General features: G+C 50.5%; 1 protein-coding gene across 3 annotated transcripts in view; it reads right to left on the reverse strand.

Annotated features, from left to right (window-relative positions):
- The window catches only part of SLC8A3 (solute carrier family 8 member A3), a 136,591-nt gene that overhangs the window by 621 nt on the left and 109,723 nt on the right, over window positions 1-26,247 (reverse strand). For 2 of the 3 annotated variants that reach the window (XM_068162122.1, XM_068162123.1), the window contains exons 4-8: window positions 12,422-12,439; window positions 3,611-3,735; window positions 2,977-3,076; window positions 636-911; window positions 1-341 (exon numbers count right to left, since the gene is read on the reverse strand). The exon at window positions 1-341 is cut by the window's left edge. In XM_068162122.1, the coding sequence (XP_068018223.1) occupies window positions 1-341; window positions 636-911; window positions 2,977-3,076; window positions 3,611-3,735; window positions 12,422-12,439 (860 nt within the window). The remainder of the gene's footprint in view (window positions 342-635; window positions 912-2,976; window positions 3,077-3,610; window positions 3,736-12,421; window positions 12,440-26,247) is intronic. The other variant, XM_068162124.1, reaches the window with a different exon arrangement.

Consider the following 26,247-nt stretch of genomic DNA (forward strand, 5'->3'; position numbering starts at 1 on the left):
GGCGAAGAGGATGTAGAGCAGCCAGAGGCTGACGAAGAGCAACGTCGTGGCCAGTTTGCAGCCCCGGGGACCGCCCAGCTCCCCTCCGAGGTGGGGCCGCCGGCGGTAGAGGAGGACACTGATGCAGATGAAGGCGAAGATGGTGAAGAGGGTGACGGAGAAGGCCAGGGTGCCCGCCGACACCTGGAACTCCTGCCCCTGTGACGCCCAGTAGATGGCTGCCACTGACCACGCCAGCCCGATGCCCAGGAAGACGTTGACAGCGTTGCTGCCGGTGACGTTGCTGATGGAAGCGTCGGCATACACATCCTGGATGGCTGCCGCCTTGCTGGCGAACGTGTCTGGAGTGGGGGGAGGAGGGAAGGAGAAATCACGGAGAGGCCAACAGGAGAAATGAGCAACCCTTCACACCTAGGGACGAGGCAGACTCAGGTGTGGAACTGACCAGAGAGGGAGACCAACCTCTCCTGGTGTACAACCCTCCTCCCAGGTCCAGGGGCCCCGTGTCGCCACCAAGTGGGATGCCTGGGGACAGTAGTACCCCTTCCCAGCTTGTGACAAAGCTGCTCCCCTGGGGCCAGAGCGGCACTGGAAGATTTTCTTCCCACCTCATCCCCGCCCTGCAGCCACCACACCTGGTACAGAAGTGCCGAAGGCGACAAAGACGACAGCGGTCACTGAGTCCTTGAGGCCTATGGTGCAGCCGAAGTGGGAAGCGAGGTCCCCGATGACGGCTGTGAGCATGCCGATGATGAGGATGGAGACCACGAAGCAGGCCCAGCCGTTGCAGTACTCGGTGGGGGGCACGCAAGCAAACAGCACCTTCCAGAAGACCGTCAGGAAGTGCATCACGTAGTCAAAGCAGGACGGCAGGCGCTCCTCACCCGACTCGTCCTCGTCCTCATCACCCGCTGCGAGCAACGTGGAGGGAGAGGGTCAGTGCTCATGGTGGGGCAGGTCAAGGTTATGGGGGCAGGCTGCAGCCCGTGTTCAGCACTCCAACCCTACGGCTCCAGGGATGCTGCCCTCGTGGGACAAGGTGGCACTGTGCAGACCACAACAGTGGATCACACCGGCTCACAGGATGTGAGGGACCTCCAGAGATCATCGAGTCCAGCCCCACTGCCACAGCAGGACCATAGAATCCAGTGCAGGTTGCACAGGAATGCATCCAGATGGATCTTGAAAGTCTCCAGAGAAGGAGACTCCAGAACCCCTCTGGGGAGCCTGTTCCAGTGCTCTGTGACCCTCACAGTGAAGAAGTTCCTCCTCATGTTCAGGTGGAACCTCCTGTGCTGTAGTTTATATCCATTACCCCTTGTCCTATCACAGGGTGCAACTGAGCAGAGCCTGTCCTCTCCCTCTTGACACCCAGCCCTCAGATATTTATAAACATTTATGAAATCCCCTCTCAGTATTCTCTTCTCCAGAGTAAACAGCCCCAGGACTCTCAGCCTCTCCTCATCAGGCAGTGTTCCAGTCCCTTCATCATACTGGTAGCCCTCTGTTGGACTCTCTTGGGCAGATCCCTGTCCCTTTTGAACTGGGGAGCCCAGAACTGGATGCAATATTCCAAGTGTGGCCTCACCAGGGCAGAGTAGAGGGGAAGGAGAACCTCCCTCAATCAGCTGGACACAGGTTTAGCATGAGGGAAGCCTCCCAGGACACCCCGGAGCCTGCATGGCTGAGGAGTGGCAGAGCAGTGTGCTGTACCCACAGAGGGCTGGCCCTGTTCCCATCCACAGGCAGACAGGTAGAATATAATCAGCATGTGGAAATTGCTCTTGAGCAGCATGAAGTTCCACAGGCAAGTGACATTTTGTGGCGGAAAATAGCAAGAGAGAACTGCAGAAGTGGAGAGACCTCTTGGCCCTCCTGCTCCTGAGCACAGGCTGGTCACCAGCAGCACCACAGAAAGAAGTTTCCAATCTGTGTGAGCATAGCAGAAGCAGTGCTGCACAGCCTTGGGAGGGTCCTCTTCTTAGCCTGGTAGGCCAGGTCAGCCCTGAGACTGGAAACACTACCTGGCCTCTGTGCAGGTACAGGATAATGGAAATAAATTGGCAGAAAAGGAAGCAGGTAGGGAGCACATGGCAGATGGCAAGGGAGCAGAACTAGGAGGAGAGAAGTAGGCCTGGGAAAAAGCACTGCTGCAAGGGTGGAGGTACTGTTGCCACTGGAGCAGTTTCTCTTAATTGCTAGAAAGAAGCAAACTGCACTCTGCATCTCTTCTGTCACATCAGAAAAGGCCTTTGTGGCCACTGCACCAGCTCCCACCTAACTGCCTGCCTGCACTATGGCACTATGGCTGGGTGGAAAACTGTGCTTCTAGGGAAGATGTCAAACCATCAGGGGAAGGTTCAGGAAGGTGTCTGAGCATCAATGGACAGGCTTCAAACATCTGCTGCACAGCTGGCTGGCTCTGGAAGCAGTGAGCTCTCTCAGGCTCCCCAGGCAACAGTCTGCAGGTCTCTCAGCCTTTCCCTCCACCAGCTGTGGTCTCATGGGGCAACATCTCCTGTCTGCATGTGGTAACCATCTTTACTCCCACAGACTCTACTAGCTGTAGAAGATAGGACAGCTTCCAGCAACAGGAGCTACCTGAACAGGACAGCAGTGGGCACACCAAGGGCCAGCAGATTGGCCAGGATGGGATTTTGCTGCCTGTACACTGCTCATCAAGACCACTGAAGCAGCAGGAGCACCACCAGCAGACGTAAAGTCTGCAATCTGGCCTCCTGCATAGCTGCACTGCAAAAGATGGATCTCCTGGGCTCCTGACTAATGCATCTCCAAAAGTCAAGTACATTTGGAGCAGAACTCTTTTGACTGGTTTTACTGATGTCCACTACGTGCAACAGCAAAGCATCACTGATAGGCAGCTGCTGCCTCCTGAGCCTAGACAGATCTCCTGCTCATGCCCAGGCTGCATGAACCCTGCAGACGCTGGTGTGGACTTCTGATGTGCCCCCTCACCTGCGCTGACGGTAATGGCCTCCATGAACTGGTCCCTCCAGGAATGTGTCCCTACAACCAAAGCCAGGTTTGTCTTCTTAATCAGCTTGTCCACGGTGTTCTGGTGTGGAAATAAAGGTGCACAGCAATGAAACTGGCTGCTAGCAAGCAAGGCTGATCTTGTACTACACTGTGGTCTCATTGTCCCTTCCCAAAGCACTGAAGTGTCACAAGCACTCTGTCAGCCAGATGAATACATGACTGGAGTTGGACCCACCTTCTCCCCAGACAGACTAACACAAGCCTTACCAGGGTCAGCTTGTTTGCCACCCCATAATTCTGATGAGGCTCCTTCTTCTCTCACCCCTGCCTCACCAGAGAGAGCTTTGCTCCTACCCTCTCCCCACGCAATGGCTTCTAATGCTTCCAGCAGGCCTCCCTTGTCTTCCTCCATCTCTGCCTACCAGCAGCTACTTCCCCTGGCATTTCTTGTGCATTTCCCCCCACCCTTTACTGCCATGCACACTCCTTTTCCTCTTCCAGCAGCCCTTTCCCTGCACACGCAACCCTTGCCTGCTCAGTCCTGCTCTCCATGGCTGCTCTTCACTGCCACATGGCTTTCCCCTCCTGAAGGATCCCCAAGACAACTACTGACCTTGAACTCATAGGACTCCTCAATGATGACTTCGAGTTTGGGATGCTCGCCGAGTATTGGTTTGCCCATCTCTGCAATCCTCTTGGCTTCCTCCTCTTCAACTGTCAGCTTCCTCTCAGCCACCTCTGTGAAAGCAAGGTCAACATCAAACTGCTGTAGACAGCAGACCTGGAGCACGGAAGCACTGTGGCAGCTTGTCCACAGGGCCTGAGCAGAGGCTCCTGCAGCCCCTTCACAGCTTGCTAAGTTCACACATCAGTTTGGGGGGCAGTGGTGGGCTGTGGGGGCAGTGTTGGGCTGTTGGGCCACAGAAACAAAGGACCCAAACTTCTGAATATCAGTCATCAAGAATACACACATCATGGCTTTAACTTGCTAAAAGAGCCCCACAAATGTTTCTTTAGCCTGCACTGGTGCTCCTGGGTGACACACACTCTCCCATTGTCCCTGCAGCAGCCATATCTTCAGGGAGACTAAGATGCTTAATCCACTAAGTTTGGCACAGGTATCCTTTCAGACACCTTTAATGCCATGGAGTGTCCCCTGGCTTCAATGGGCATGAGACAGGATCCCTTTTGAATAGAAAATCACTTCTGGCACCCTGTGCCACTCAGTGCTTGATTTCACACTCAGACAAAACACACATAGGCACAATGAGATATACACACATGAACATCTTCCTAGCTTCTGGAAGAATGAATAGGAAGTAAGGCAGGAATCAAGCAGGAAACAAAACCAGGACCCCAGGTCAGCAGCACACTGAGATGACCCTGTGTCTGACTCATCTTGCTGATGCCCCAGCAAACCTAGCAAGGTGCTTGGAGACGTTGCCTGAATGGGAAGAAGCACCCCAAGCATCAGGAAGCATGGTGCCCTGGTGGTGTCCCTGGCCCTTACCTAAGTCTCCTCTTCACCCATACACCCTAGTGCAGGTATGTGCTAATGGGGTCTCTGAAGAGCCTTGACATCTCGAGAACAAAGCTGAGTTCCCCCTGGCTTTCCTGTGCCTGACCAGTCAGAGAGTATGAGACTCAGCCTAGGGCCCAGCTGAGCCTGGGAGCAGGAGCTGGAGTACTGCAGAACCTGAGGGAGTATCATAAAAGCAGAGAATCTTCTTCTGGCTAAGCAGTGAGGTCAGATATTACCTAAAGCTCCTTGCAGAGGTTACAAAAACCCCAGCCTCAGATGTGATTAATCCCATGTGTGCTCCAGCAGACCTGTGCACCAAAAATCTCACAGAAATTATGAAGTCCCTTTGAAATCTCATTATAAACTCTGCCTTCTCTTCATCAATCCAGCTAGATTGATTGCAAAGATTTGAAAGCCCTGCAAGACATGCAGTTCATAAAATATATAATAACTCCTGCTGCAGGTGACAAGAACCAGCTGCATCCATCATTTGAAATCAATGACGTACATCAAACCCATCACTGCCTAGCTCAAAGATGGTGTGCTCTGGCTTTGGGAAGCCCCAGAAGCTTACCAAAAATGACAGAGACAGGGGAGCACAGCACCTGGATGGGCAATGCAGCATGGTGGGGGGCATGGTGGCGACTGCAGGCAAGCACAGAGAGGAGGAAGCAGGTAAGGTGAAGAAGTGCAGAAACAGGGGAGAGCCTGGAGAAAATGCTGCCTTACACTACACTTGCAGGCAAGACCTGATGATTGACTTGCTGGAACGTGTCCAGAGAAGGGCAGCAAAGTTGGTGAGGGGTTTGGAACACAAGCCCTATGAGGGAACTGGGATTGCTTAGCCTGGAGGCTCAGGGGAGACCTTATTGCTCTCTACAACTACCTGAAGGGAGGTTGTAGACAGGCGGGGGATGGTCTCTTCTCCCAGGCAACCAGCACCAGAACAAGAGGACACAGTCTCAAGCTGTGCCAGGGGAGGTTCAGACTGGATGTTAGGAAGAAATTCTACACGGAGTGATTGGCTATTGGAATGGGCTGCCCAGGGAGGCGGTGGAGTCACCATCATTGGAGGTGTTCAGGAGGAGACTTGATGGGGTGCTTGGTGCCATGGTTTAGTTGATTAGGTGGTGTTGGATGATAGGCTGGACTTGATGATCTTGAAGGTCTCTTCCAACCTGGTCTAGTCTAGTCTAGTCTAGTCTAGTCTAGTCTAGTCTAGTCTATTCTCAAGAACAAGATTCATGTGACTCTGCAGCAGGAGAGCAAAGCACAGAAACCTAACCAACTTCAAAAGTGCATCTGAAAACATTTAACCTGCCATTGTGTTTTCTCTAAGCCTCTATCCTAATGAAGGAGACAAACACAGATTGAGTCACATGCTAGGTGTCAAGGCCAGGTCAGATGGGGCTTTGAGCAACCTAGTCTACTGGAAGGTGTCTTTGCCCACAGCACAGGGTTTGATACTAGATGATCTTCAAGATCCCTTTCAACCCAAATCATTCTATGATTCTATGCCAATACTGTGCTTGCACTTGTGCAAGTAACCTGTAGATGCCAAATACCAAGCTGCTGTGGCCAGCAGGAGCAGGGAAATCATTCTGCCCCTCTACTCAGCACTGGTTAGGCCACACCTTGAGTCCTGTGTCCAGTTCTGGGCCCCTCAATTTAAGAAGGACATTGAGACTCTTGAACATGTCCAGAGAAGAGCAACGAGGCTGGGGAGAGGCCTCGAGCACAAGCCCTACGAGGAGAGGCTGAGGGAGCTGGGGTTGTTTAGCCTGGAGAAGAGGATGCTCAGGGGAGACCTTATTGCTGTCTACAACTGCCTCAAGGGAGGCTGTAGCCAGGTGGGGCTTGGTTTCTTCTCCCAGTCAACCATCACCAGAACAAGAGGACACAGTCTCAAGCTGCACCAGGGCAAGTTTAGGCTCGAGGTGAGGAGAAAGTTCTTCATAGAAAGAGTGATTGGCCATTGGAATGTGCTGCCCAGGGAGGTGGTGGAGTCACCGCCCCTGGAGGTGTTCAAGAGGGGATTGGATGTGGCACTTGGTGCCATGGTTTAGTAGTCATGAGGTCTTGGGTGATAGGTTGGACTTGATGATCTCTGAGGTCTCTTCCAACCTTATTTATGATTCTATGATTCTAAGATTAGAAGCCCAGTTGAGATGTCTCTTGCCCTAGCCTACATTCACCATACAGTTAATGGAGAGAGCTAACCATCTCCAAAGAGGAATACAATGATTCTGTCACTTCTCCCCAGATACTGTGTAGAACAGGTGAGCACCCTGCAGGCAGAAATCAGTGACACCACTTGCAAAACACCAGACCCCAATCTCGGTTGCAGGCCTGGTTGTTCTAACTATTCTGATGGGACTGAGTTTAGTCCTGTGTTTACAGACCCAGCAGATGAGAGGGAATAAGCTCTTGCAACATCCCAGTGGTGTAGAATCATAGAATTGGTGGGGTTGGAAGGGGCCTCAAGGTTCATCTAGTTCAAATCCCCCTGCCATGGGCAGGGACACCTCACTAGATCAGGCTGCTTGGAGTTGCATCCAGTCTGGCCTTAAAAACCTCCAGGGATGAGGCTTCCACCACCTCACTGGACAACCTGTTCCAGTGTCTCACCAGCCTCATGGGGAAGAACTTCCTAATATCCAATCTGAATCTACCCATTTCTACTTTTTTTTCCATTCCCCCTAGTCCTGTCATTACCTGCCACCCTAACAAGTCCCTCAGCAGCACACTACTGATGCTCCAGCCTTTCAGGAAAGCACTCCAGCCAGCAGCAGGGTGCACCAGTCTGCCTTCCCAGCTGCAGCAAACATGAGCATGGTCCCAGACAGTCTGTGGTAGCCACAGGCCACCACCTTCTGAGGAACCAGCTGTAGGGCTGGGGTCTCGGAGGGCTCCTCCAGAAAGCAAGTACAGGCATAGGTGAGGTGTGTTACACATCCCCTGGTGCAGCAGCCTATGGAGAATACTACCAACAGCTGTGATAAATAAAACACAAGAGGTGAGGGGCTAGGGAGAGACATTTTTAATCTGGAAGGTCAAGTCTGTCAAGGTGAATGTTGCCAAGCTGCAGGTTAATTATTAACTAGCCTGATTTCTGTTTGTATCAGCATCAGTGCCTGCTTTTCAATGTGGATTGCACCCTGGACTCCCAGCTGTCAACTCCAATTAAGCCTGATAAGGTCTGGCTATGCCCAGCAAGAACAGGAGCTTGCCAGGACCAACTGGGTAGTTTTCACTTCCTCTTTGGGAAGGGGAAGGTGGTGAAGAAGGTGTCCCCCAAATCCTGTTTGCTCTGGTACATAGGTGTTTGCTACCACTAAGTGCTAGCAAACTGTCTGGGCTACAGGAGCAGGCACAGGCTGCCCACTGCCTTTGCCCAGGCTGTATCAATGGCCACAGATGGACCAACACCTGCCTGCGGGAAGCAAGGAGAAGTTAAACCACTCCTTGCTCTCATGCATTCTGCTTTATTCAGAGTCAGTTCAAACCCTTAGAGGAAGGACAGACAAGGGAGGCCAGCAGCTCCTACCATGATCCTGCCACAGTCCTGCCACTACTGCGCTCTGCATGCCTGGGCATGTCCCTGCCACGCTCACTTCTACTGCAGGGCCATCCTGAGACTTGATCTGAAGCTATCTGCAAAGCATGTTCAGATTTACACATGATAGGCAGTTTCTTTGGCTCAAAACACTGTAAGTGGATCCCCTCCTCTTCTCACTTCTTTCTGGGGAAAGCGGACCACACATCATGCATTGCTCCCAGAGGCTATTACAGCAGTGCTGGTCCACTCAGCTTCCTTCAGACTAAGGGGACCAAATTGGAACAAGAAATTGCCTGTGGCCTGCTGGATGCATCATAAATCATAGCTAGATAAAGCTTATTTCCACAGGGTAATCTGGCCACTGCACCTTTTAAACTGAAAGAGGCACTGGGGAGGCCCTGCACCACCGTCAGAGAGGCGGACACCCATCACCTAGGTGATGCTGCAAGACTACCAAACACCCACGGACCAGTTTGTATTCCCTGTCACTTGCTGAATAAATTGGATTAAAACCAGCAATGTATTCATGAAAGGTTGCTATGAAGGCCATTTCAACCCCTGGAGCTATCTCATCTCCATCCATTTCTAGAATGGGCATGCACCTGCACGAAGGTCACCCCTCCTGGGGACTGTGCTGTTAGGAAGAAATTAAAAGGACAATTACAATTGATTTCATTATTTTATATTTTTTTTTAAAGCTCACTCAAATATAATCCTGGCTAAACAAAGTCAACAGTGAGCATAAATGAGCTCCTCTCTCCAGAGTGCTGTCAAGCTGTCAGTCACAACTGGGGAAGGCTGCTGGCTAAAAGGCACTCTGGCTTTTGAGGTTAGCATATGGAGATGCCCTTTACTGAAACACAGGCATGAGCACCCTCAGCCTGGGCTGCTTGCTAAATAGGGAGGGATCTACTTACACAGCCCTGAAAGCTATTTCTGAGGCATGATACATCCCATCCACGTGCCCCTGTGTCTTCAATGCTAACTGGGAAATGCTGCACATTCATCAGAGGGAGGCTAAGGCGCGGGGCTGGGAACTGCACATTACTCCACTGCTGGCTCTGCCGTGAGGTGGATATTGACTCGACTGTCCCCAGCACACCACTCAGCCGGCTTCTCTGTTCCCCAGTCTGTCCCACTTGCAGCCCGCAAAGCCAATCAGATCCTGGGCTGCATCAGGAGAAGTGTGGCCAGCAGGTCGAGGGAGGTGATTCTCCCCCTCTACCCAGCTCTGGTGAGACCCCACCTGGAGTACTGCGTCCAGCTCTGGAGCCCCTATTACAAGAGGGATATGGAAGTCCTGGAAGGTGTCCAGAGAAGGGCCATGAGGATAATCAGAGAGCTGGAGCACCTCTCCTACGAGGACAGACTGAAGGAGTTGGGGCTGTTCAGTCTGGAGGCTCCGAAGTGACCTAATTGTGGCCTTCCAGTATCTGAAGGGGGCCTACAAGAAGGCTGGGGAGGGACTTCTTAGGATATCAGGTAGTGATAGGACTAGGGGGAATGGAATGAAGCTGAAGGTGGAGAGACTCAGGCTGGATGTGAAGAGGAGGTTCTTCACCATGAGAGTGGTGAAACCCTGGAATGGGTTGTCCAGGGAGGTGGTTGAGGCCCCGTCCCTGGAGGTGTTTAAGGCCTGGCTGGATGAGGCTCTGGCCAGCCTGATGTAGTGTGGGGTGTCCCTGCCCATGGCAGGGGGGTTGGAACTAGATGATCCTTGTGGTCCCTTCCAACCCTGACTGATACTATGATACTAAAGTGGATCCAGGAGGCTTAGTGCACAAAGAAAGAAACGTTTTAAAAGATGTTTCTTTGATCTGGGTGAGGGTAGAGTAGTATCTATCACACAGATAGATCCTCGCCCCTTTAGATATCAACCTTCTGAGCCCAAGAACTTGCAAGCAAAGTCTCTGCTCAGGTTTTCAGTGACTTGAGAAAAGGCTGGAAAGACTACCGGAGCAGCTTGTTCATTGCTGGCAATGTCAGGGACAACTGGAGTGGCTACATGCTTTGGTACTTGCCAGTGGCCAAACAAAAGGTTATGCATCAAAGAAGTTAAACAAAACCCACAGGTTTCACTCTCAAGTGACTCCACAGTTACCCCACAGTGGTCCTCTGCAGCCCCAGCAGCTGGCATTGGACACTTGGCCAAGTAAGGCTATCAAAAGCTTTTCACAGCCTTGCAAGCCTGGCTCAGAGAACCTGTCTAGAGGAAACAAATCCTGAGCTGTACCTCTGACAAAAGATCTCCCTTGTCCAGTTACTTTGCCTTTTGTACAATTCACAACACCATTTTGGTAAGAAGGGCTCTGCAAGGTGGGGGGTGTGCAGACAAGAGAAGAATTTTCTCATGGGTCCTTCCATCCAGGCATCCCAGGGCTTCTGCAAATGGGGCTGCCAAGAGGTGCCATGGCAGGGCAAACACCCCAGGGCTGCGGAGAATCACAGAATCAACCAGGTTGAAAGAGACCTCCAAGATCATCAAGTCCAACCGATCACCCAAGCCTAACTAATCAATGAGCCCATGGCACTAAGTGCCTCATCCAGGCTTTTCTCAAATACCTCCAGGGAGAGTAACACAAGGGAGGTATCACTGAAAGTTATTCCTCCCTTTGATCCCACATATACATGTCTACATGCATTTGGGTTTTTCTGTGTTTTAGGCACCATTTCAACGGGTGCTGCCAGAGAAGAGCTGCACGAGGCGCTCCAGAAGCGGGACCAACAAATGCCACTGAAACCTTCAATAATGCAGGTTTTTTTCCAAGGATTCCTGCACATCCATGTAATCTAAATCTAACATGACATGGACTAAACGAGGACGTCGCTTCCCTCCCCACTGATTAGCCATGATTGTCCCTGACTGACGCTCCAGCACGTGCCTCTGCGGTGAGCGGGGCTCCACACACCAGCCACCTGCTGGTGTGACGTGCGCGGGGGCCAGGCACCATGAATTCAAACACCGAGCCAAGCATGTACCATACACGTGGAGAGCATCCTGGGGCAGCCCAGAAAGGGACACCCTCCCGGCCCCAACCTCCCCGACACAGAGGAGGCTTTTCTTTGTTAACTAGAAAGCAACTTTCCCTAGCTGGTGACCAAGTTCTCCAGTAGCAGCTGCCAAAAGCAATCAGGCTGGCTCACAACAGAGGGAGGGAAGTCACATTATTTTAATAGAAATTATTTGGTTCCTGGGGTTCTGATCAAATTAGGCAGCTACTGAATTAAAGCAATGAAATTACTGGGAAGGAGGCAGCTCTCAGGTTATTTCCAATCCTCCCAGACCTGAGGAATTTGCAAAGGAAAAACCTTCAAACCTTTCCCACACACTCCCCAAGCTGACATTTTGGGAGCTGGGGACCTCTGCCTGCCACCAGCAATTTCCTAATTAGCCCAATATGTGATGGGCTCAGGCCATCCCTTGTACAGCACACTTGGCATTCTCCAAAAAGGAGTGGAGCATGAAGCTTGTGCAGCAGATGCTCTTCCTTTGATTTGCAGCTCAAGCTTGATGGACACTTTCCTTTCTAGCTCTGCTTGCAAAACTGTCAGACTCCAGCTCCTCTCAGCACCCTGCATGTGCACCCTTATCTTTAGACAAATGTTTCTTCAGTGCAAGTTCAACTGTAATCGTGTCTTGGCTTGAAGGAGGAAGAAACATCCAGGAGGTGCACATCGCACTGCAGTGGGATCACGAGAGACTGGGGAGTGGGACTCACTATGAAGAGATGGAAAACCCTGCCACGGGGAGAGCAGGTGAAGAGTGCAGAGCCTGAGCTGCTAGTGAGGAGGGAAATGGTGCTGGTGCTTATCGTGCCCTGCTAGCACTGCCCTGGCACTGGGTGCACCTCTGGGCCCCCCAGTGACAGAAGGGGGAGAGCACCTGCACTGAGGATGGTGTGTGATCCCACATGTGAAAAAAGACACCTGTGCAGCCATACACCCTTGCCCACCCCAGACAACGCTGCCCCACACCCCAGGATTGCCACCACTCTGCAGAAAAGATCTGAGCTCCTTGGTGCATCAGCACAACCCAAGCCCCAAGAGCTGCCCAAAGAGATGGTAAAGTCACGACACTGGCCAAGCCAGAGCTGCATGTTCTGCTTTGCAGCCCTGGGTGGGTCATTTACCAAAACTCCAGAGAAAAATCTGGAATATGGGGAAGGCTCTTTGACATCAGTCAATCACTGTCACGTTCTTAACGCACTGCTCTTAGCTAGCTCCTGCTGGATTTGAGCACCATACACTGGGGTAGTTTACAATACAGCAAATACAAATGCAGGGGCCCTGACCGAAGAGGATGAAAACAGGGCCAGAGCAGAGAGGAAAGGAGAAGCACTTACCTTGGGTGAGCAGCAGGGCTGTGGGGAGAGAAGAACATGAGAAAGACAGAGAAAGAGAAGAGAAGAGGGAAAAAGTTAATATCCCAGGGGAAAAGCTGTTTTGCAGACAACAGCTGTCAGTGAGCAACGGATGTGATGCAAGGCAGCGTGCAAGCTTGTTGGGGCCACATGCTGGGTGCAGGCTGGGGAGCAAACCCCACAGCAGCAAGATGGAAAGGAGGCTGGTGAGCACTGAGGACCACTGGGGTGATGGCTCCCCAAAGTCACCCTCCCCAAGCAGAGACAGAAGGATGGGATGCAGGTGTGGAGTGGCAAGGAGAAGGGAAAAGGGAGAGGGGGCGGTAACACTTGCCATCAGGGTCTGGTAGGACCCAAACTGATCTACAGGCACAGAGAGTGCCTCTGCTTCAGTCATGAGGGTGTGGCTGTGGCAAGGCTTGGCACAGCTGGGTAAACCCTGGGTGGCTGACACAGGAAGGTGGCCAGGGGCAATGGACAGCTCATTGAGAAGAGCATCATCAGAGTGAGCTATTGATAAAATGGATGCTGGTCTTCAGTGTGGAACAGAGCACAGCCATCCATCATCTCCTGGAATGCCCTGGCTCATCTATATCTCTCCCACATCCCACAGGCACTGCTCCCAGAGGGTCAAGGCGCCAAGAGAAGCGCAGGCACACGTAAAGCATCTTCACTTTGAGTCCTTCTGGCTCTCTGTGCTCCCAGTTGCTGGTCTGCTGGACAGCACTGCATGGACACATGCTGTGCAATGTCATCACAGCAGGATGTGAGTGCCTCCTGGGAAACGTGACTGCATGGTCCTGTGACATTGGAGATGGAAGGAAGGGAGGAGAAGAGGGTGAAGGTCCTTTCAAGACATGTCCCTATAATGACTTCCCATACAGGCTCAGCCTCTTACTGTTTTGGACAGTGACCTCCTGATGATATCCCACCTTGATTTCCTAACTCCTCAGAGTTATCACGAAACACCCACGTCTGTCTGGATTCCTCTTAGGTGTTGCCTGTAGGAAGCCACAGCCTGCATCTAAGGTTCAAAATAACTACAGGATAGTCCACACAGTAAAAAATACTGAACCCTCTTCAAGAGGGGCCAAGCACCAGCTCTGTGCCTTAGCTTTCACTTCTACCTGTCCTTCGAACAGCAAACCAATCCCCAAAGACTTGGTTACACGCGATGATGGCACTGCAATTCCTAACTCTTATTATCATGCACTTTAAGTCTCAGAAGCTTAAAACTCTGTGCAAAGACTGAGTCAGTATTAACAGCCCCATTTGACAGATGGCAAAGCAGGCAAGAGAGGCTACAGGGAACATTCTGCAAACTCAGAAGTGGGCTGGCATCCAAAAGTGCTAATTCCCCTGGACTTGCTGGTTCAGGCCTCCAAAAAGCAGGCACTTCTCTGCAGACACACCTAACCATATCTGTGCTGCTTGAAAGTGATTTCCTAAGTGATTCATCAGAGATTGCACAGCACATCAGTGGCAGAGCTGGGAAAGGAATCCCGAGTCCCAGTGCCCAGTCACTTCCTTGCTCTTTTCAGGCAGCAACTGTAGGCACAGCTCTCCCAGTAGCCTGCAAAGAGGCATCGTCCCAGGAAAGGTCCTCATCCACCTACCCATTTCCCCAGCTGGAAATATTGTGGGTGCTCCAGAAGATCTCCTTTCTCTGTGCAGGCAGGTAGAGGCACAGTGAAAGTGGGGAGGGGCAATGAAAAGGCTCCTTGCTGAGCATCTCTCATGTGCCAGGGTCAGTTCCTTCAGAGAGTCACAGATTTCTGTGGGAACCATTTGTGAATGTATCCTGCAGCAAGTACAGAGCCACAGAGCCATGAGAAGTGATGTGATGCTTGCTGTGCCCACACCATCTCCTGTCCTCCACACAGTTCTACCTGAAGGGTGGTTGTAGCCAGGTGGGTGTTGGTCCCTTCTCCCAGGCAACCAGCACCAGAACAAGAGGACACTCTCAAGCTGCACCAGGAGAAGTTTAGGCTTGAGGTGAGGAGAAAGTTCTTCACCGAGAGTCATTCACCATTGGAATCTGCTGCCCAGGGAGGTGGTGGAGTCGCCATCCCTGGAGGTGTTCAAGAGGGGATTGGACGTGGCACTTGATGCCATGGTCTAGTCATGGGGTCTGTGGTGACAGGTTGGACTCGATGATCTTTGAGGTCTCTTCCACCCTTGGTGATACTGTGATACTGTGAACAGCTTTTTCACTGACCCTTCTAGCATGAGCATTGAGCCTCCTTGTAGCCCTGTCCTGCTGCAGCTCTATGCTATCCTTTGGCTTCATTATTATTCCATGGTCTTCTGGCTCTCCAGACAATGTGGGGGAATTTAATTTTCCTTTAGCAATTACAAGCATTAGTACAATGGGTCGATTTGGTGTTCAAATTTAATATAATGAAACACTACTGAGTCCCTCAGCCACTGTGGTTATTAAAGTAAAAAATAAAAATCATTGGTTCCTCAGGCTTTTTAAACTGTGATTCTAGGGCTCTGGGACTGGAGTTCATTTTTTTTCCACCACTTGTTTTGAGGCTGCAAAAGAAATATTTTTCTCCCTTTCACTTAGGGTAGGACACATGAATATTTGAAGAAGCCCTATAAAGCTATGAATGAAACATCAAGAACATAGCATGCAGGAAGCCAAGGGATTGTTTTGTCTATATGTTTGAGTGAATGCTTTGCATGCAAGAAAGAAAATTATTTCATGGATGAAAGTTTCCTTCCTGCACATGCATCTGCCAGTGTGCCCTTAGCTCCAACCTGTAATGTTTCCTTATGGTCCACCTGGGGATGCTCACCTGCCCTGCCGATGATCCCTGTGCTGTTCCCATTCCACAAGCCTGCCTTGACTGGCCCCTGACGAGGCTGGATCCCTCCATCCCTCTCCAGAGTGCCTCTCTCACTCCTGCACTCCAGCTCTGCATGGCATGCTCCTCATGGGGCTAAGGCAGAGCATCTCATTGCTGCTGGCATCTCAGGTAGTCTCCACGGCTTGACGTGTGTTCTTACAGCAAGCTGCTAAAATTAGCTGTGCAGTCAAAGCCAAAGGAGCAGCCCCAGGTATCCCTTACCTAACCCTTGCAAGGCATGAATGCAGACAAACAGTCATGCCCACAGACAAGGCAGGTGACACTGACTCTTTCAGGAGACCCAAAGACTTCAGCTCTGGATTCCAGCTCCTCCTTTACTGGGATTCCTCTGCCCTATGGGACTCACAAAGTCACAACTGTGTGCATGAAGGGTGCTTTCACTGCCACCTCTGAAACCAGACAATTTAGACCTGAATTTAGAATCATAGAATCAATAAGTTTGGAAAAGACCTCAGAGATCATCAAGTCCAAGACTAACTAAACCATGGCTTCAAGAGCCACATCCAATTCCCTCTTGAACACCTCCAGGGACGGTGACTCCACCACCTCCCTGGGCAGCACATTCCAATGGCCAACAACTCTTTCTGTGAAGAACTTTCTCCTCACCTCCAGCCTAGACCTTCCCTGCTGCTAAAAAAGCTACTTCCTAATAAACCATTTAATCTGCAAGCTTTCAGGGTACTTTGGCATCAAATCCTGCTGTGACGTGCACATTGGGGCGGGTTATGGATTGGGAATTGAATTCCATCTTGCTTTCACCCTAGAGAAGCCAAAAAAGGTTGAACCAAGAGGAACCAGACTTGGGATGGGGGCAGAGCAGCAACCAGGCAATCCTCTAGTTTACTAAATGTGCTAAATGTGTGTCCCAGCCTTTTCCTGAACTGTGAAATACCTTTTTTTCTGCTGTTTACCTCGCAGAGAGATTTGGCTACACTGCCTGCTTTATTCTTCATTAACATAAACCTTTTCCAATCGATATCCCTAAAGCATACAGGAAGCCTCTGAGTAGATAAGAGGATCCTTGTTAAAGGCCTAGGATTTACATAAAGAGCTGAAATGAGAGAGAGGAGGCTGGATTTTGAGGAGACCCTCAGTCACACTGCAGGGCAGTCACAGGCAGCCAAGGAGAACACGTTGCGTGCAACGCATGAGCACCCAAAGGAGCTCAGTGACCATGCAAACCACCAGCTCAGGTCCCCAAGGAAGTGAGGATCCCCCATCTTCCAGATGTAATCATCCACTGGCTCTGGCTACAGCTTTGCTCAGTGAGGTGAGCAAACTGATTCCCTAAGGGACAGTGAAGAGCAATGGACATGGGTTTGTTTTTTCAATAGAGTCAACAAGGCAGGGATTCTGCAGATTAACCTGAATGCTGTTATTACTGAAGTCAATAACAAAGTTCTCACAGACTCCATGAGACTCCTCTCCATCGGGAGAACCAGCAGCATTCAGATTAATCACAGAGCTGCAAGCAAATTATTAAACTTTTTGGGAAGAAGGTAACAGCAATCTAACATTTCTTTGCTGTTCCCCTAGCACCTGATGGAAGAAGGAGCTCCTTAGCATCTGCCTACCCTTCGTAGAACTGCAGCGTGTGTGCTCACGTATTGATGCAGCTTATCATACACAGGCATGGACTTTTGTACCAAGTCACATCATCTTGTCAATATTTTGATATAGATAACTTGCTGGATTGATACAAGCTGGGGATCTTTCTTCCACCACAGTTTAATCCTTGCTCGGTGACTTCCAGCCACATCTTCCCTCTGGGGCGTGAAGCTTCCCCAGCAGAGGTGCAGACACTTGATTAAAAGGAGATGTTATAATATTTCTCCACACTGGTTGACTCTGTGTTGGAAGGGCTGAGAGGACCTTCCCAAGCCAGGTCACGCCAGCAAACTCTTTACTAGTGCTCAGCAGCCATCTGTGCTCCCATTTCTGCTGCAGTTGTATCTTGCAGGACACCTGCTTTCTGAAGTCAAATTTTGCATGAAGCTTGTTGTTTCCTTTTACAAAGCATATCCCTCAAGACTCAGCTTTTGCACACCAGCACTGAGGTTGAACCTTCCACCTCTGTGCCTTGAAGTCTCATGAGCAGATTCCTAATTGTTCTCATAGGAATGGTTTGGGTTGGAAGGGACCTTTAAAAGTCACATCTAGTCCATCAACAATGTCATGGGCAGGATCTGGTCTTTAACTAGATCAGGTTGCTTAGAGCCCTGACCTTGAATGATTCTCAGGCAACATCATTTTTCAGATGCTATTTTCACCATCATTTGCAATCCAGTAAAATCTTCCAAGGAGCCATTCAGGCTCTATCAGCACTATGGCTAACCACAATTTAAGCAGGAGCTTGACTTTATCCAGGAAAAGCAAAGCAGGGATTTCTCCTCAATCCAGGACTGCAGGAAAAAAAAACAATAAATGGTAAAGATGAGAAAAGTATTTCTCCAAAATCCTGCTGGGCTGACAGCAGCAAAATCCTTGCTCTGAGATGTGAGATGACACAATACCATGACAGCAAGAGTCAAGTCAACAGACAGCCTCTTGTCATGAAGGAAAGGACTCATTTCACTGCAGGAATATATTGTTTTTAGAGTGCTGAAAAAAAAGGATGGCCAGAGAGGTGGCCCAGGGTGCTGGGAGGTTTCAAAGCCCTGCACTGCTCAATTGACAGGGATCCAGTTTATGTGACTGCACATAGAGAAGAGAGAGGAGACAAAAGGGATTCAGAGATTAATTTCTTAGAAACAGATAAAGACAGGGAAAAAAAAAAAAAAAACACCCAATAAATCAGGAACTCTGGGAGATGGCCAAGAAGATAGAGGAAAGCAACAGTGACCACTGTTGCCAAGCAAGGTACGTGAGTCTCTCCTGGACTTCTTTTTTGCTCGGTTCACTTCAGCACAACAAGCTTGTGGCAAGCCCCATCTTTGTCAGTGCTCTTTGCAGTTTGTGACAGTTTTAGGCTGTGCCTTTAAGGAAAGGGACAGTCACTGGCTGAATGTTTTGGTGTAAAAAGGAAAACAAAGATAGTTGTAAACAAACAGTGGGAAGGTAACTTTAGGTTTTTTAGTCTCAGTCTGTTTCAGTTATCCTGGACAGCTGTTTTTCTTTCTGTGCTTGGCACGGGCCTTGGACTAAAGAGATAGGAAACTAATTCTTTTCTTCCCTTAGCATATGCTTTGAACTAACAGAATTCTCCCTTAATATCATTTCTCTCTCTAACCCCTTCTGGGAAAAAAGGAGGAAGGGGGAAAAGAGGTTTTGGGGGGAGACCCTCCTCTATCGAGGGGAGGAGCAGGTTTCCTGTGTTACATTCTTTGCTCTGCATTTTTGTATATACTGTAAATACTGTATATTGTATATTGCATTACATCCTGCTGGTAAAATATAGCTCTTTTCCATCTGTTCCTCCAACTGAGTTAGCTGTGGTTTGGGGGGAGGGGGGTGGGGGTTGGGAGAACTGAACTTCTCTCACTATCTTCATTGATGATCTGGATGAGGGCATTGAGACAGTCATCAGCAAATTTGCAGATGACACCAAGTTGGGAGCGGATGTTGATCTGTTAGAGAAAGTAGGAGGGCTCTGCAGAGGCACCTCGACTGACTGGACAGATGGGTGGAGTCCAATAGGATGTCATTCAACAAGTCCAAGTGCCAGGTGCTGCACTTTGGCCACAACAACCCCATGCAGAGCTACAGGCTGGGGTCAGAGTGGCTGGAGAGCTGCCAAACAGAGAGGGACCCCGGGGTGCTGATTGACAGCTGGCTGAACAATAGCCAGCAGTGTGCCCAGGTGGCCAAGAAGACCAATGTCATCCTGGCCTGTATCAGGAACAGTGTGGCCAGCAGGAGCACGGAAATCATTGTGCCCCTGTACTCTGCACCGGTTAGGTCACACCTTGAGTACTGTGTCCAGTTCTGGGCCTCTCAGTTTAAGAAGGACATTGAGACACTTGAACATGTCCAGAGAAGGGCAACAAGGTTGGGGAGAGACCTTGAGCACAAGCCCTATGAGGAGAGGCTGAGGGAGCTGGGGTTGCTTAGCCTGAAGAGAAGGAGGCTCAGGGGAGACCTCATTGCTCTCTACAACTACCTGAAGGGTGGTTGTAGCCAGGTGGGGGTTGGTCTCTTCTCTCAAGCAACCAGCACCAGAACAAGAGGACACAGTCTCAAGCTGTGCCAGGGGAAATTTAGGCTGGAGGCGAGGAGAAAGTTCTTCACCGAGAGAGTTGTTCGCCATTGGAATGTGCTGCCCAGGGAGGTGGTGGAGTCACCATCCCTGGAGGTGTTCAAGAGAGGATTGGACGTGGCACTTGGTGCCATGCTCTAGTCATGAGGTCTGTGGTGACAGGTTGGACTTGATGATCTTTGAGGTCTCTTCCAACCTTGGTGATACTGTGTGATACTGTGATATCACAAAATTACAGAATTTCAGGGGCTGGAAGGGACCTCTAAAGATCATCCAGCCCAACCCCCCTGCCAGAGCAGGATCACCTACACCAGATCACACAGGAAGCCATCCTGGCAGGTTTCAATTATCTCCAGAGAGGGAGACTCCACAACACCCCCAGGCAGCCTGTTCCAGTTCTCTGTCACCCTCACAGGGAAAAAAAATTTCCTCATATTTCTGTCGCTACTGAGAGTCACTATCAGTCTTCATCACAGGCTGGGCTGGCAAGACACTCATCTCAGATCTATTCTCATCTCTTTAAATTATTGGAGCACATCAACGAAAAGAGCTGCTGAAGTAAAACTACTTGATGTGATTTGTTTGGATGATCAGAAAGGCTAAAAAAACCAAGCACCCCACAACCTCCAGCTGCAGAAAGAAATTGGTGGCAAAAGAAGAAATGATCTGCAGGATAAAGTTGGGTATTGTAGATGCAGCATTTATGTCACAAAAGGGGTGAGCTCTCCTTACAGGAAGGGTTAACCACTGAGTACTCCAAGGAGCAAAGCACTGATAGAATTGTGGGTGAAGAGTGAGGAGCAGCACCTGCTGGTGGTGCAAAATGTTTCAGCCAAAGAGCTGTATCAGTGACTGTTGTGGTGTGCAAGCCCTGCGTAACTTGAAGACAGGAATTCATGTTTGGACAACCACAGGTACCTTTCTGAGTAGAGATATGTTTCCCCTCAACCACATCCCTGGGCAAGCTGTTCCAGTATTTTACCACTCTCATTGTGAAGAACTTTCTCCTTATGTCCAACCCAAATCTACCTTGCTTCAGTTTAAAACCAGAGCCCCTCCTCCCGTTGCTGCAAGCCCTTCCCCAGCCTTCCTGTAGGTCCCCTTCAGATATTTAAATGTCCTTACAAGGTCTCCCCAGAGCTTTCTCCTCTCCAGGCTGAACAGCCCCAATTCTCTCAGCCTATCTCATAGGAGTGGTGCTCCAGCCCCCTGATCATCTTTGTGGCCCTCCTCTGGATGTGCTCCAGCAGGTCCATGTCTCTCTTCTGTTGGGGGTCCCAGAGCTGCACACAGTACTCCAGGTGAGGTCTCACCAGAGCAGAGTAGTGAGGCAGAATCACCTCCCTTGACCTGCTGGCCACTCTTCTTCTGATGCAGCCCAGGATGTGATTTGCCTTCTGGGCTTCAAGTGCACATTGTTGGCTCATGTCCAGCGTCTTGTCCACCAGTAGCCCCAAGTCTCTTCTGCAGGGCTGCTCTCAGTTTCTTCATCCCCCAGCCTGTATTGATTCTCAGGATTGCCCTGACCTAGGTGCAGGACCTTGCACTTTGCCTTTATTGAACCTCATGAGATTCTCCTCAGCCCACTTCTTCAGCCTATCCAGGGCCCTCTGGATGGCATCCTGTCCTTCAGTCTTATCAACCACACAATTCAGCTTGATACCATTTGCACTCAGTCCTGCCGTCTGTATCACTCATGAAGATATTGAACAGCACTGGTCCCAGTACAGACCCTTGAGGGACCACTTGTCACACATCTCCATCTGGACCTCGAGCCGTTGACCACTACCCTTTGTGTGTGATCATCCAACTGATTCCTTATCCACAGTCCACCCACCAAAGCCATATCTCTCCAGCTTAGAGAGAAGGATGTTGTGGGGGACTGTGCCAAAGGCTTTACAAAAGTCCAAATAGTTTCATAGTTTCATAGTTTCATTCAGAGTTGGAAGGGACCACAAGGATCATCTAGTTCCAACCCCCCTGCCATGGGCAGGGACACCCCACACTAGATCAGGCTGGACAGAGCCTCATCCAGCCTGCTCTTAAACACCCCCAGGGACAGGGCCTCGACCACCTCCCTGGACAACCCATTCCAGGGTTTCACCACTCTCATGGTGAAGAACCTCCTCCTCACATCTAGCCTGAATCTCCCCACCTCCAGCTTCATTCCATTCCCCCTAGTCCTATCACTACCTGAGATCCTGAGAAGTCCTTCCCCAGCCTTCCTGTAGGCCCCCTTCAGATACTGGAAGGCCACAATTAGGTCACCTCAGAGCCTTCTCTTCTGCAGACTGAACAGCCCCAACTCCTTCAGTCTGTCCTCATAGGAGAGGTGCTCCAGCCCTCTGATCATCCTCGTGGCCCTTCTCTGGACACGTTCCAGCACCTCCACATCCCTCTTGTAATAGGGGCTCCAGAACTGGACACAGTACTCCAGGTGGGGTCTCACCAGGGCTGAGTAGAGGGGGAGGATCACCTCCCTCGACCTGCTAGCCACACTTCTCCTGATGCAGCCCAGGATCTGATTGGCTTTGCGGGCTGCAAGTGCACACTGAGAGCTCATGTTGAGCTTTTTGTCCACCAGCACCCCCAAGTCTCTCTCTTCAGGGCTACTTTCCAGCCAGTCACTGCCCAGCCTGTATTTGTGCCTGGGATTGCCTCGACCCAGATGCAGGACCCTGCACTTGCTCTTATTGAACTTCATGAGGTTGGCTTGTGCCCACCTCTCCAGCCTGTCAAGGTCCCTCTGGATGGCCTCCCTTCCCTCCAGCGTGTCTGCTGCACCACACAGCTTGGTGTCATCAGCAAACCTGCTGAGGGTGCACTCAATGCCACTGTCCATGTCCCCCACAAAGATGTTGAATAAGACAGGTCCCAGGACTGATCCCTGAGGGACTCCGCTTGTCACTGGCCTCCACTGGGACATGGAGCCATTGACAGCCACTCTTTGGGTGCAGCCATCAAGCCAGTTCCTTATCCATCTAGTGGTCCACCCATCAAACCCATGTGTCACCAGTTTGGAGACCAGGATGTGGTGCGGGACAGTGTCGAAGGCTTTGCTCAGGTCCAGGTAAACGACATCAGTTGCTCTCCCCTCATCTATTAATTTTGTCACCTGCTCATAGAAGGCCACCAGGTTGGTCAGGCAGAATTTGCCCTTGGCAAAGCCATGCTGACTGTTCCCAATCACCTCTTCACTATTCTTTTGAGCGAGTAGTGACTCCAGGAGGATCTGCTCCATGATCTTTCCAGGCACAGAGGTGAGACTGACTGGCCTGTAGTTCCCTGGTTCCTCCTTCTTGCCCTTTTTGAAGATGGGGGCAATGTTTCCCCTTTTCCAGTCTGTGGGGACTTCCCCAGACTGCCATGACTTTTGAAATATAATAGAGAGGGGTTTAGCAACCTCATCTGCCAGTTCTCTCAGTACCCGTGGGTGACACCTGCTGGTCTTCCCCTGTCCACTGATGTAGTTGCACCATCCTAGAAAGCCACTGGGTTGGTCAGGCAGGACTTGCCCTTGGTGAAGCCATGCTGGCTGTCTCAGATCACCTCCCTGTCCTCCATGTGCTCTAGTATAGCTTGCAGGAGGGTTTGTTCCGTGATCTTCCCAGGCACAGAAGTGAGACTGAGAGGTTGGTAATTTCCAGGGTCCTCTTTTTTCCCCCCTTTTTAACAATGGGTGTAATGTTTCCCTTCTCCCAGCCTGCAGGGACTTCACCTGACTGCCAGGACTTTTCAAATATTGCAGAGAGTGGCTTGGCAACTACATCAGTCAGTTCCTTCAGGACTCTGGGATGTATCTCATCAGGTCCCATAGATTTGTGCACATTCAGGTTCCTCAGGTGGTCCTGAACACTCCCTTATGGTGGGAGTGACTTTACCCCACTGGTCTGCACCTAGCGGTCCATCAATTCAGGAGGGGGATGGAGCAAGATTGGAGTGAAGAGTGAGGCAAAAATGCTACTGAATACCTCAGCCTTTTCCTTGTTTGTTGACATCAGCTCTCCATTCTCACTCCTCAGAGGGAGACTGCTCTCTTTAACCTTTCTTTGCTGGTTGATGTACCTGTAGAAGCCCTTCTTGGTATTCTTTGCATCCCTTGCCAGGTTCAGGTCCTGCCATACCTTGGCCTTCCTGACCTCATCTCTACCCAATTGGGCAGTGTTCCTATACTCCTCACAGGTTACCTATCCCTGCTTCTGTGCAGTTCCCTCTTTGCTCCTTATTTTGACCACCAGGTCTCTGTTCAGCCCTTGCCGGTCTCTTCACATCATTGCTTGGCTTCCTACGCATGGGGATTGAGAGCTCTTGTGTCTAAGGATAGTGTCCTTAAAGGCCTCCTGGAGATACTCCCTTCTGCTCCACAGCTCTGATCAGGGCCAAAGAGTTGTTCTCTTGGCTGGAGGTGACTGCTCTGTACTGGCATGTATATGGGACAGCACAGCCAGTAATGCAAATTGGCCATATGCTAGCCAATCCTGCTCCCATCTGCTGTCCTCCTCCACTGCATGGCTATCAGGAGCCACAGCCACCACAGCCAGCAGCAGGGAGGGTACCCTTAGGGACAGCACATTGGACTTGAATAGCACAGGGTTCTTGAACAAGTTCTTCATTCCAAAATAAACAGTCCAAACTCTGCCCTGGGCTAGTTTGAGCACAGGACTACTTGTCCCTGCCATTAGCTCTGCCTTCCCTTCAGGGTGCCACATTTCATCACTGATTTCATCACTACCACCTATCCTTAAGGTAAGCTAGCAGCTAGCTTCTGCATAAGGAAGTCCTGGAGTGAGTGCAGGCCCTCGACATGAAGTTGTGCAGGCACAGCTGTGACAGACTGGCTGTCTCTGCACACTCTGTATCACAGATTACTTCCAAACATGAATACCAGTCATCTTAGGCAGCCAGCACTGCCCTGCTCCCAGCAGGGGCAGAAAGATGTTTTAAAGACACCACAAAGAGCTGAGAACAGCACTGAACAGGGTTGTTCAGCCTGTAGAAGAGAAGGTTCTAGGGAGGCCCTTCAGTACTTAAAGAAGCCTATTAGAAAGATGAAGACAGCCATTTAGCAAGACCTGTCGTGACAGGGTAAGGGCAAATGGTTTGAAACTAAAAGAGAGGAGATTTAGATGAGATATAAAGACAACATTTTTTACAATGAAGGTGGTGAAACACTGGACCAGGTTGCCCAGAGAGGTGGTAGATATGCCATCCCTGGAACCATTCCAGGTCAGGTAAGGTTGGATGGGGCTCTGAGCAATCTGATCTAGTTAAAGATGTCCTTGCTCACTGCAGGAGGTTGGATTAGATGACCTTTAAAGGTCCCTTCCAACCCAAAACACTCTCTGACTCCATGATTCTATGAATATCCAATACTCCTACAACTCCCTAGGCACAGTCTCAGTGTGACACAGCTAAGTCTGAAGTAAAACCAAAATGAGGACAGACCATCAAGAAAATTCTTTTGTGATCCTGGAAACAAATGCACGGGTAGCTGAAACACTGAGAGACTCTTCATCAAAAAAAAACCAACAAAGCAAACCAACCTGGCCTGAACCTCCCTTGAGAGGTAGGAGCTGTGCTTTGTACTCAGCATCTGAGTTACATGGGGGCCCATCAATCACTGCAACAGCCGGTGGCTGTGGTTTGGGAACTTCCCCCTATCTCTGGGTGTGAGGCAATGGCAGAATCCATGCAGTACTTGTGGGGGTCTGTCTGCACTGAGGTGGCTGCACTGACCTTGCAGCCCCCAGGAGGGACTGTATCAGTCCTACTTGAGCTTTGCGATAGGCAAACCATTCACACTCTGCCCCTGTGATGATGGCAGGAAAACCTGTGTAAGGGTCAGTGTGAGCATCCCTTCCTGATGCTGTACAGCCATGAGAGCCCAGGAGCTTCCCCAGCTGCCTCCTCTCTGCTGGGAGCTTCACGTGTGCCCTGTGAAGCTGCTGCTGCCAGCATCTGCTGTTGGTCAGTCCCGATGCTCTGCAAGGGAAAGACTCGTGGAGCTCCTTATTCTTCATCACAGGCACAAGGGATGTTTGTCAGAGATGGCACAGCTTGGAGCACATTAGAGCTAGAGATCTTTCCAGATGCCCTGGAATTAGTGTAGATACTGTGCCACCTTGTGCCAGTAAAATTTACAAACGCATTTTAATCTCTGAGATGAAAGATTTTAAAGCTGCAGTGCTCTTACTCTGACATCTCTCTAACATGGCCAACCAGGGCTCCTGTGTCTTCTCCTTGGCATGGCTCTTTACTTCCTCTGGGCTATCTGAGCCCATCTGAGGGTGTGTCCTCACCTCTGGGCTGAAGGAAGTGGCTGGCTCACAGGCTCTGTGCTGCAGGTCATTTAGCCTGCTCTGATCTCACTGCCCATTGCAAGTCATCCAGTCCCACTGACTCCAGCTGATGCTGGTGCAAATGAGACGCACCCGAGTACAGCACACTGCCACCACAGTCCTAGTAACGACACAGACATTTTACACCCAAACCACCTTAGAGGCTACTTGGGTTTTTTTCAAATCTCTGCTTTCATTCAGCCAGAAACAGTGTGGGAAAAGAAATCCAGGACTTCAGGAAAGCCATCCCAATTCTGACTCTGCATCCTGAAATTCACTGGCTTAGAAATGGATGCAGAGCTTACAGAGAGCAGGAAACTGAGCAGAAACTTCAGTGTGATGCTCCAAGCTGACAAGTACATAAGCAGAAGAAACCAGAGGCAGGTGGTTTTCCTCCTG

Source organism: Melanerpes formicivorus, unplaced genomic scaffold (assembly GCF_026170545.1).
Source record: "Melanerpes formicivorus ecotype bairdi unplaced genomic scaffold, bMelFor1.0.p_v2 SCAF_62, whole genome shotgun sequence".
In the NCBI taxonomy this organism is placed as follows: Eukaryota; Metazoa; Chordata; class Aves; order Piciformes; family Picidae; genus Melanerpes; species Melanerpes formicivorus.